Source organism: Lytechinus variegatus, chromosome 11 (genome assembly GCF_018143015.1).
Source record: "Lytechinus variegatus isolate NC3 chromosome 11, Lvar_3.0, whole genome shotgun sequence".
NCBI lineage: Eukaryota > Metazoa > Echinodermata > Echinoidea > Temnopleuroida > Toxopneustidae > Lytechinus > Lytechinus variegatus.
The window spans coordinates 28,271,920-28,285,071 of NC_054750.1; the positions used below are offsets into that span (position 1 = coordinate 28,271,920).

The window sequence follows — 13,152 nt, forward strand, 5'->3', positions numbered from 1 at the left end:
TTCAATACAAAATAATATTAATTAGAGAGTGGAAGAGAATAAAATGAATTGAATCATTATGTGAAAGTTACTAACAAAGAATAAAAAGGGGGAAATCATATGAGAGAAGGGGAAATTTAGAAAGATATTGCAATCAGGAGTTGAAACATTTCAGAAACTATCAAAAACATCTTAATGATAAAAATAATAACTTCTTACAAAAGTTACAAAGCGCTAATATTTGTATATTTCATAATATCTTTGTAATTGTCCTAAAGGTAATAGGTGTTTCTGCTCTTTCGCAATTTCAATGACTATCATAATTAGTTTTCATATTTAAGAACTTGGTTTGTAATAATTATATCTGACTTGGGTTGCTACCTCTTAAACTGAAAAATATATATTGTTATGCGATGCACATTTATGTACCTATTAACTTTTTAATTCATCCTGTAATCTTTTCTTTGTCTTTCAAAAGGCGCCATATTTATTGCAGAACAGCGTTTAGAAGACATTAATAGTTTATCCCACCGTTCTCCCCGAGTACGTCAATTATACTTGAGTGTTCTCCCAATGTTTTCCTCTTTCTAACGATTAAAAGATGAGTGGGAGTTATGTCTTGGCTGTTTGTAAAGCACACTCCAGTCACTCTAAAACTCAATTCATCTGAGTAACTACGGATCAAACCAATATGACACACCTTAAGGGGGTGCTCCGGGCTGAAAATATTCATATCTAAATAAATAGAGTAAAATTCACAGAGCAAAATGCTAAAAATTTCATCGAAATCGGATAACAAAAAAGTTATTGAATTTTAAATTTTGGCAATATTTTGTGAAATGCACGTCGTCCAACGTTCCCTTTTCTTATGTAATTACATGAAATCATAATTGTGTTATTTTTTTCATACATGCGTGAATGATATGTCTCCACCATAATGAAATATATTGCAGCAATGAATACATGATGCACGTAATCAGTTGACAATCCAATTTTTTTTTAGTTCTTGGTAGAAAACACAAAAACCTAGTTAAATATTACAAAATACAAAAGAACAAGTGAGGATATGCCATCATCAGTTTGCTCATTGCATATTCATAAAGACAAGTCTGGTACTTATTCACCGGAATAGTGCGAATCTTTATAATGCCTTTACTCTGTTATTCCTTGTCCAATTTTGATGAAATTATCAGTGTTTTGTTTGTCTGATTTTATTTATCTGTTAAAATCACATTTTATTCAGCCTGGGGTATCCCTTTAAAGGACAAAAAGGAATCAATCAATTCGGAGTAGGATTCAGGACGTGTTTAAATGTGACCTTTTTTTAAGATTTAAAGGTGTGCTTTACTGTAAAACACGTTTTTTACTACCAAGTAATTCGATTCAAATATAGAATATGTTGTATTTTATGCTGCAAGTTTTTTTATACCTTTTCTTTCCAGCAATTTTATTTGAATCTCTGTTAAAAAAATACCTTGAATATGTTATGTTATTGTGTAGACCTACCCCCATTCCCATTAGTTTACATAATTTAATCTATTTTATTCGCATAATCTCTTAAAAATATATACCTTGTTTGTGTAACTAGTAATATAACCCCCATGCTTAGCACTTGATAGATATCACGTCTTATTTCATTATTTCTTAACGTAAATATAATCTAACAATCATGGTCAACTCTACGTAAAAAAGAATTCCTAGATTTTGTCATTCAAAACAAAAGTTTGCTTTATTTTTACTGGATGATTTTCATTTAAAACAAATTCATGTACAGTCAATTCTGATTTCAGAATCACAATCGATGTAGCCATGTCATTATAAGCAAAAGTGTCTCCAAAATGCCTATCAATGTCGAAGGAACCTATGGACATGATATCATATCCATGAAACAATATAGACATTGATTTTCTGAACCCGGAAAACGATAAAATTCACAGTTTTAAAAGAGACGAGGTTTTTCAAGGAAAGAGAGCAAGACCCAGACTTCTTTAATTCTAACGAAGTAACATGATGTATATGGTATCCTAGAAGTGTCATCGAGCTGTTTAGTCGGTAAATTCAGTTAGGAAATCATACATTGATATAATCGGCATGCGGTAGTCAGGGATTAATGAATGCAAATTTGGTAGGATTGTGACATTGCGACGAGGGTTTCAAACCAAACCGGCGCCACGAGGCATAATTGTGTGCGTGAACATAGGCAAGGCAGAGAAAAGACGTGGTATCGTTATGATTGCTGTAAGCCGTGATGAACATATACTGAAAGGAATATTAGTGTTAGGTGGTTTAAGGGAACACTGACTGATACACTCTTAAAAAGATGTTGGCCAACATACTGTCCACACAACACTTGGTTAAAACTTTATCCAATTCTGGGTAGTTTTAAACCAATTACGTGTGCTTTCGGTGAAAACTAAACAGTATTGGTTGAAAACTCCATCCAAAGTTGGATAAATTTTTCGACAAACTGTTGTGTGGACAGTATTTTGCCCAACCTTTTAAGAGTATATGACTGGAGGTTCTTTTACAGGAGCAGCTTTGCAATTAAACAAAATATTCGTTCACAAAACACCCCGTTCATCTCTGCGCGCCCCTTACTTTAAGCCACGTGGCTAACATGACGGCAAACGATACTTTATAATACATCCCGTCGCCCTCTTCGTAAATTTATTCTTTTGACACAAGATTTAAAAAGGATAATTTCATGTAAAAAAATGTTATGGAGCATATATTATCTAAAACGCATTTGGAACTCCTATCATTTTCTTTGAGCGATTCTGGGTGCAGTTTCAAAGAATAAATGTTAGTCTAAACTTATCTTTTAAGCCCCCTCGCTCCGAAAATGGTCTCCGAATCGGATGTCCGAAAACAGCCATGAAATGATTAGTTTTGTACATATCCTGGCTAATTTATACGTGCCATACGAAACGCTTGATGATGTTCTGTTGCACGTAGCAACATCGACGACACACTTCATCTTTCGAGTGTCCGTCCTCCCTTTAAAATATCAAACCATCTCGACTTCGCCAGTCATCGATAACGCAAACAATTTGCTTTTTTGTGAAGATGATGTGTACACTGACGGTGAACATTGACCTTGCGTAAGTTATGTTTTTAAATACCATCCGAATGCCCAATAAAGGCAGTCTCCCAAATTGACGCTTGACATCGGAGTGAAGACAAAGTGGACACACCGGTCGAACTACTCATATTTGTACAGCCCTTCTCTACTGACGCCTCGCCAGCCGCTCAGAAATTAATTAGCCGCAGAGAGCACCCACCAGAGACGACAATAGTTACGAGTGAAATCAGTGCTAAAACAAACTCCCGGTCGTATACACATGGGATTGGAGTGGGGTTGGGAGGACGGGGGAGGAGCTTGGGGAATATTTCTGGCGGTTGCATTGATGTGGAACTCGCCCACTCTCCATCTATAGCTGCGACCGTGACTGTCCCACAAACTACAAAATTGACCCCTATAATTAAGAGAATCTCAGATACATATTAGCCATTTGAACCTCTACTCTGCACAAAACGAGTACAAACTGGTTTTTAGATGTTCATTTTTTTTCGCATCCAAACTGCATTCCAAAAGTGAAAATAGAAAATGGCAAACTAAGACGCAATATACACCATCATCTTTTATTACCATTTCGAGTGAGGGTTCAAAATGCACACCCTTCTTTTTTTTCTTTCCTTTTTTAGAATTTTAGAATTTTGATAACAAGTTCATAGAATACTCGCTTTTTTCTTCAAAATTTCTTACATTCAATGTTCGCGAACAGGGGCAAGCTAGGATATCCCTCTTTACCCGGAATTCGGAACGATCAATGTCCGCATCTTTTGATATAAAACGGGATGAATCTAGGAAAGTGTCATAAAAGGAACTGTCGGATGTTTTGTCCGACGAAATACAATATATTTCATCGGACGATCGGCTTCCGCACCCAATCAAAATCAGAAGAAAGTTGTCAGATTTGACAACTTGCCAGACAAGAAATGTTGATAAAACGCTTTAGTTCCTGGGCAAAGACAGTATCCAAGGTCTTGGACTCTACTTTTAGCCAAGGGTAGGTCTCTGAGAGCACTTGCGATCCGAGTACCAGTAAATAAAAATCACCCTTTTTCCCTAAAAACTACTTTAATTAATTAAAGATAGATATCCCAGGGCACTTGCGAATGAAGTAATTGAAAAAGTGTTCACTCATTCTCAGTAGACACTACGGTACTTTTGACCCCCAAATAGGCATCCCGGGGCAATTTAAAGCACTACCTTGGCCATGTCCAAATCATGTACCCCAGGCCAGTCAACGCACTGAGATATTTGGAAGTAAAACTACCAACATGAGAAAGGAGATAGTAAACATACACGAGCAAGGACCGGTGACCATGCATATGATCCCTGGCGTAGACGGATTTCTAAGTAAAGAGTTTCCACGTCGGCAACGTTCTTTTAAAAAAAATGTCACGTGACCATAATAGCCGGGTAGGAAAGGCCTTCTGCTATTTGATATCACGCTTTGTACTCAGTCACACCAAGAGAACAAACCCTTATTCGACCAACAATATTACGTTATTTCGAATGGCAATCATCGGTCGGTTTGGAGTCGGTATCTTCGGTGTGACTGCAGCATCAATATTAACATTATACAGCACACTCGTGATATGCACACGACCTTGTTATGCTTCAGCACTGACTGTCCTTCATGCCTGAAGTCAATTCAAACATGAATTTAGGCTATGAGCTCATGACGTGTCCACGGACACTTATTTTAATTAATAGAAGTGAAAATGAAAATTAAATAGACGATCATAGATCGGCCGTCTCTGTAATATTTCATCGTCTCGCCATGCTGTTGGTCTAATGATTGATCATGTCATTGCATGGCCAATGAAAAACGCTTGTCGCATTCTTCTAAAACATATTTGAGATGTGATTTCAATTCCCAGTCGTGTATTACAATTTCTGATTTGTTGTACAGTAGATTTCGTAGACTGATTAAGAAAGGTATTACTCTGATGATACGTTATAATGAAAATAATAGTTCTTATTTATCATGGGTAGCCATTTTAGCTCTTAATTACTGTACCATGCTACCTTCAGGAGCTCTGGCACTCGAGGAATTTATTCCTGCCAGGTACCCATTCACCTCACCTGGGTTGAGTGCAGCACAATGTGGGTAAATTGCTTGCTGTAGGAAAACACGCCATGGCTGGGAATCCAACCCACGTCCCCCAGATTGAAAGAGGAGAGTCATAACCACTTGAAGTAAAGGATATGAGATAGTTTTTAGAACCAACCCTCTCCTATCCTTACTCAGTTCTCTTAATTTCCTTTTCATATTTTTATCGAGTAAATCGTTGAAAGGTGCTGCCCCTGTGAGTACCCTCTCGTTGCCTATCACTAGGTATGTGAAAAGCTAGACGACATTTTATCATAAAATAAAATTGCAGACTTGAATGGATGGGATACAACATATCATACTTTCTCTCCCGTGAGACTTCCAAAATGGACGTACGTTCTGACCCCCCCAAAATAATGTTTGGGGTTAAGGGTGGTATAAATCAGTCAGTAAATGACATCATAATTCTTTATTATTTCTGTCTTAGTTTCCGTTCAGCCAAATACGCAACCGCCCATGAAAAGACATATTCACAAAAGATCTGCATTGTACCCCTCCCCACCTTACCAGCTTTTTTCTTCACGTACTCCATCCACCCCCATTAATAGCCTCCGACTTACGTTCATGTCTGCACTCCACATATAGTGCAACACGTACGCACACGCATGCACCCACACCTGAACCACACACCCTCTCACTCATGCAAGCACACACTCATCCCAAATGGTCAGGCCTTATGCTCTTGAGTAAAACGCACACACACGAACACACAAGTGCACATCCACACACAAACACAAACTATCTCTCTCTCTGTTTCACACATGCCCATATACACACACCCTGCTACACACACACACACATTCCCTCCCCCTCTCTTTACGTGTCTTATAATGATTTTAAAGCAACTTAGTCGAAAACGACTAAATGAAAAGGTCAGCTTGCCACAACTGTAATTTTCGTCAAAATCAAATATTTTCTGCAACAGTCATTTCTGACTAGGAAGTAGTAGAAAAATATTTTAGCATCACTTCAACAATATTCTGCAAATCTATATTGCAATGAAATATAACACAATAATAACCCAATTCATATATTACTTCCGAACATCCTACGTGTAAGGGTAAAACCCATTCAGGTCAGAGGAGCAAATTCTTCAATTTTACAAGGTTATGCATAGATCAGAAAAAAAACCAATTATATTATTCATTATCCCAGGTGTGGAATTTATTCTGAAATTAGCGTTCCGGCGAAAGCAATGCAATTTACACAAAACCCCATGACCAGAAAAAAATGATTTATGGGTGGCGATAGCCATTAATCGATGCCGTCAAAGACAAACATCCGATATGTTACAGCTCTTGATACCTACTATTATTGTGACAGTTGCCATATATGATAAATGAATCAAATATATTTCCATTTATCTTAAGTCCTTTACTAGAAGATTTCACATTTATATAGATGATTACAAGAAATAATAATTGCAATGATGTTGATTATTATTTTCATAAGATAAAGACTAATATCCGCAGAATTTTTTTATTACAAATAAAATGAAAACATTTTATTCACGAATCGTGCCTTTGATTCATAAACAAATATATTCAAAATCCTTTCTTCATCGATTCGCGTCAATCAATTTATTTGGAAATATATTAGACAAAAAAAATCAATAATAAGAACATTATATTTAATACTTTCGTATTGTAGTTTTGTTATATCTCTTCATTACTTTTGGCCATTGATGGTACTTTCACGTGGTCAAACCAGCGAACAACTATTGTGACGTCAGAATCACGTGGTGATACACCCTCCTCGCAGTTGATCGTCAGGATCTAAGTTCCCCTTTTCCCATTTTAATTGAATCAAATTGAATATGTTAACAAGATATATGATAAATGAGCACTGATGACCATTTTATCATCTTGAATAAAAGAAGAAGTCATCTCAGAAAATGAGGCGTTTACGGACACGAATTATTCTCATCACGTAATACCCTCTCGTGGAAAACGTAAAATGCTGGTAAAAAATAAGCTAGATTGATAATCAAATTTTCATCCAGTCATTGCAGTATTTGCTCGTATTCAATCAAAGTCCATTCGCCCAATCGCACTTGATAAATCTACTCTTAGCTCCAAATTGATTACGACTGCATTCAGGTGAAATTTCTTATTTCTTTGTTTTGTAGTAAATCAAAATGAATAAATGTAAATTGTTACAGGTGAATTAGTGTAAGTGTTGTTGCTCTTGGTGATATGAACATCATTATTTTCATCACCGACGGCGTTCTGATCATCATCATTATCCAAGTCATCATCATAATTGTCGCCACCTGCGACATCATCGCCATTATCACACAACATAAACTAAAGCGCTAACCAAATAATAATAAAAAAAACACTCAAATTATTTTGACCACAAGTCCATACAGCAAAATCATTAACACAGATTGTCCTATATGAAAGCCATGCCATCTGAATGTGTATGGTTCAGCTCAAATATTATGTAACATAACAATTTAGATTATAAGGGTCAAGCTTACAGATAAGTATTGAAAGAAAATTATGATGCAATTTAATTTATGAAGTTCATTACAATAATTTATTTTTTGCCAATCAGACAAATTGTTTGTAAATTTTGTGATTTGATATTGATTTCCTAATAAAACATATAATTATAAAAAAAGTTCATTACAACAAAAAATTATTGACTGTGCCGACTCGTAGGATTGAGGTAGCACAAATATTTCATCAAAGAAAAATACCAGCATATGCACACCATACAGTATATGTTTCTTAACATATACCAACGCTTATTTTATCTTATTTTATCCTTTACAGGTTGTTCACCGTGTACAACGTCACCAATATTCTTTAGCCAAAATCTGAATTATTGCCGTGCTTGTCATACCTCTCCTATTAGAAGTAAGTATATCAATTGCGATTATGAATCAATAACAAACAATTTAGCCTTTGTACCTCTCATGGAAAAACAGAATTACATTTAATATTTTATACTGTTCTCTCAGTTCATTTTTTTATTTTCATTTAGATTTAAAAAAAAGTAAAGAGGTACTCCGGGCTGAAAAATATTTATATCTAAATGAAATGAGAAAAAATCATAGAGCAAAATGCTGAAGATTTCATCAAAATCTGATAACAAATAATTATTGAATTTTAGAGTTTAGCAATATTTTGCGACAACACTTACACACACGTTGTCATGAATATTCATCAGATGGGTTGGTGACGTCACATCCTCACTTTCATTTTTCTTATGTTATTACATGAAATCATATCTGTTTATTTTTTTTTCTTATACATGTGTGAACGATATGTCTCCCATATATAGAAACTAGTTGCAGCAAAGAATACCTAACATGCCTAATGCACTAAACAGTTCTCAATCATTTTCTTTTATTTCTTGGAGAAGAAAAAAATAATAAACCCAATTTCATTATAATAATACAAAAGAACAAGTGGGGATATGACATCATCAGTTTGCTCACTGAATATTCATGAAGACATGCCTACAACTGTTCCACCGGAATAATGCCATAGTTTTGCTATTCTTTAGTCAGATTTTGATCAAATTTTAAGTGTTGTGTCTGTTTGGTTTTTCTTCCCCTGTTAAAATCATATTACTTTATGCCTGGAGTACCCCTTTAAACAAGAAACAAATCAATGTGGCGAATGTCTCAAAATATATTGATTTCATTACCTTTTTTTATTATATCAAACTAATTGTTCGTTAATATATCTCCAAGAGACATTGAAATATTAGGGTGTGATTTACCAAGATGTTGGAGCAGAATAAAACCTATTATGGTTGATTGGTATAGGACAGATACCTTTATGGTGTCATCTCTCTATAAATTCTATATTCCTTAGAACTATTTATGTCCTGGCTTTGTTTCTTAATATTCTGTCCTTGCCTATCGAAATAAAGGTAATCCGCACTTAGACATGGAATAATCATTGAATAATTGATTGAACAACTCTTTATATCTTTATTGATATATTATATGTACCACTGACACAATGACTTAATGAATTTATCTGGAGGATAAGACGTTCAGAGTCCATTTTCTTTTTGGTAAATGGGTAAAGTAAGAGAAAACTAATCTGTCGTTAAGGAACTGTAACTCTTTTAGCCTTGAATTTAATAACATAATCTATAAAAGGCGTATTGAAGGTGGCCATGACTATTGTCAAAGGAATCATGTAGTAGCTGATGCATCAGAGAAAATTCGATCACAGTCGTATCATGGTTGGGTCATGTAATGTATATATATATATATATATATATATATAAAATGACGGCTTGTCATTGTTCAAAACCCACCTTCACCCGACAAAGGTAATTGGTGGTGTCGAAAATCTGTCTTTCTGACGGTCAATCGGATGTCGGTCGGCCTAGCCACTAGCCCGTCTCTGTGGTCTAGTGGTTAAGGCACCGGCGTTCAAAGCTGGGGGCCCGGGTTCGATTCCCGGCAGGGACATTTTTTCGGCATAACCAATTTTTCCAAAGGGTAGATAGCTCTGGGGAACCTTGATTTAAGCTACGTTTACCATTGTTCTCTTCATCCATTTCTTTACAATTATATATATATATATATATATATATATATATATATATATATATATATATATATGTATATATTTGTGTGTGTGTGAAGGTGGGTGTGGATGTGTGTGTATATATATATATATATATATATGTTTATATATACAAGGCGTATCAAAAAAGTTTACACTTAGAAAAAATCCTGTAAAATTATCTATTTGTAATATCCTGAAGATTTTTCCACATTTTAACATTGGTACAGATCCATTTAAGCAAATGACGATATAACTGTCGAAAACTATTTCCGCTTGAGTGAGCACCACTTACTTTTGAAAAGTTAGTGAATAATGATTTGCGCAGAACTTGAAATTGTGCGAATAAAAGTAGACCTTAATCATGAAGAACTCATGGAATTAACTAGTAAAATTGATTTGAGGATATTTTTTACCCTTTTTAAATTGTTTCCTTGTCCAAAACACTTCGAAGAGTACATTGCGCCCCATCCCACTCCCCCACACACCGAGGCCATCGTGACGATACACTGAGCTGAGATTTACATAAAATGGCTTAGGCTTCATTTTCATTTTGTTAATCATTGTCAAGCTTGGGAAAATTGTGGAGAAACAAGTATGAAATGAAAAATGAAATGTAAACCCACTTTAAATGATACAAACTTAGTGGAAAAATGCTGGAGATGTCTGATATAAACTTTTGTTCAGATTCAGTTATGTCCTGAGATCCAGCTGTCATAAACAAGGGTAAAAGTTGTGCTTAATAGGTGTTGAAATTTCACTTTGGGTGGCAAAATTGTTACAAAATGCTTGAATGTATCTGTTTTATTTCAATTGACTTAAAGTGCAAGGGAAATGGATGAGAAATGTTTCGCAGGGTAAGTTTGATTTCGCCCTTTCCCCCTTACACAGCGTGAAAACGAACATTTCTGCGCAAATAGATTTCTGCGAGCTTTACAAAAATGGACAGTGCTCACTCAAGTGTAACAATCTGTCAAAACTTTTACTTTCATTAGATAGATGAATACCAAACCCAAAATTATATGTGAAATAATTACCCACATGGTGTATATTTTTTTTATTTTCCAGGGCTTTTTCAAAGTGTAAACTTTTTTTTTGATACGCACTGTATAAATATATATATACAGTGCGTATAAAAAAAAACGGGACAGATTTGAAAAGTCTATAAAATTTTAGTTTCAAATTATTATGTCTATATTTTGGTGTTAATAGGTGCTCTAAGGTCTTGTCTTTCAAATGTTATAAAAAAAAAGTTTTGTTCATGCTTGAGCGAACACGGGACGTTTTTGTTGGGGGTTCAAAAAGAGGCTTGCGCCAGAATTGCAGAATATGAGTAATATGATGTTCGGACTTCTTGCTAATTAGCAGACTTCCTCTTAACCTTTTCATTATCTTTGCCATAATTTTCAAATCATGCGGTCAAAATTCATTTTCAGATCTATTTATTTGCTTGAATTATTCTGTTATTTCTTTTTAATATGCTCTCTGTTAGCTTTGAATATTCCTTCTTCAAGCTAAATTTTTTTTTCAACCGAATTATGGGAGAGCATGGATTTTTGTTCAAATCTTTTCATCATGTGCTACAAAGGTTATGGTGCCTTTTGAACAAAGCCACACAGATGGGCGGGCGCTCGGGTTGCTCCCCCTCCCCCCCCCCTCAATTAAAAAAATCATGACCAAGAAAAAAAAAGTGGACAGGAAATAAGGAAAGATAGAAAGTAAAATATGATATCATTTTCTGAATATTATGTCAAAATCTATCACAAAATTTGATATTGTAATTAAAAAAAGTGGGAATATTTGCGTGCTCACTTCGCTCGCTCACAACTTTTTAATACATTTTACCCGATCTGCCATATCTAGCTCCCTCAAAATTGACTCAATACACCATTGTCATTGAAAACATGAATCCCTTCCTGTGTTTCCTGTCAAGCAATTAAACTTGGTCAAGGAATTAATGACCCCTTGAAAAATAGATTCATGTCTTTTAAAGGTACATAACATTATTTGTTTCACATAATAAAACGATTTGAATAATCACAAGTTTTCCCAATTAATAATTAAAATCTTCTTGCTTGGGTTGACAAAAAAATCTTCTTTTCTCAGTTACTTATGAAGGAAAATTAAAAGGTAAGAGAAGTTTAAATAAAAACAAAATAATTCAATTAAATAAATAACTTTGTAAATGAAATTTGACAGCATAATTCGAAAATTGTGGCACAGATAATGAAAAGGTCAAGAGGAAGTCTCCTGATTAGCAAGAAGTCTGATCATTGTATTACACATATTCTGCAATTCTGGCGCAAGCCTCTTTTTGAACCCCCAACAAAAACGTCCCGTGTTCGCTCAAGCATGAATAAAATTAATTTTTTTAAATTGCATTTCAAAGATAAGACCTTAGAGCATCTATTAACACCAAAATATAGACATCATTATTTGAAACAACAATTTTATAGACTTTACAAATCTGTCCCGTTTTTTTTGATACGCACTGTATATATATATATATATATATTTATGCTGTGAGTGTGAGTTTGTATGTATGGACCTGTATGTCCTCGGGGGCCACGGTCTTCCTGGTAGAATTTTGAAAATTATTACATTTTTGTCTGAAGGCCTCGTAGTGGCATGATCTACATACATACATAAATAGTAATGGGGGAGGGGTGAACTTCAGAATGGTGACCAAACGGTGAAACAACTCGATATCAGTGCAATAAAAGATGTCTCCATCTAGCTTTAATGAACGCCAGTAACCCTGTCTAAACTGTCTATCTTTAGCAAAGGGTTCGTGCTATGGCATGGCGGCCCGCTCATTCATATTCTTCTCTTATATGTACCTTCACGCTGTCTTCATTTCGCGTCGAGATAAAACGAAAAGATGAAAACAGAAATCAGTGGAGTCGACACTTGGTAAACGAAACGATGGGTTCGAATTCTATCGAGCAACTCAGTTTCGATGACTTCCAACGATGGATAAAGTTTGGAGAGCAGTGTCAGCATATAAACTTTTTATTGAGACAAGCGAAAATTGGCTACAAGGTCTAATGGCTCCTTCTATGAGGTCAAGTTTGCCCTTGAAAGTATTAAAGATGATAATTAAGTTCAGTTTGATGTTCATAACTACTTTTTGTTATATAAACCATAACAAATTTTAGAATTCTGCCTTTAATATCCATTAGTTCCATAAAATCTGATATAGGAATGTTCTGTTAGACTTGATGTAAATTGAACCATTAATTTTATACTCACCAACTTATCCTTAAATAATAATTTATGTACTTACATAATATATATACAAGTTTAGGTAATAAGATAAAGCCATGAATTCACTCGAGTTTTGAGGTTCACTTTTCCAATTCGAACGACAATAGTAGATTTGCATTGCTCAATGAAAAAAAGAAAAAAAATCATGTGAATGGTTTATATTTCAATTGTTTAATGTTTTCTTC

General features: G+C 34.8%; 1 protein-coding gene across 1 annotated transcript in view; it reads left to right on the forward strand.

Moving 5' to 3' along the window:
* LOC121424068 overlaps positions 1–13,152 on the forward strand; it is a 54,548-nt gene that overhangs the window by 18,085 nt on the left and 23,311 nt on the right. Inside the window, exon 2 of the mRNA XM_041619652.1 lies at positions 7,943–8,026. Within this exon, the coding sequence (XP_041475586.1) occupies positions 7,943–8,026 (84 nt within the window). The remainder of the gene's footprint in view (positions 1–7,942; positions 8,027–13,152) is intronic.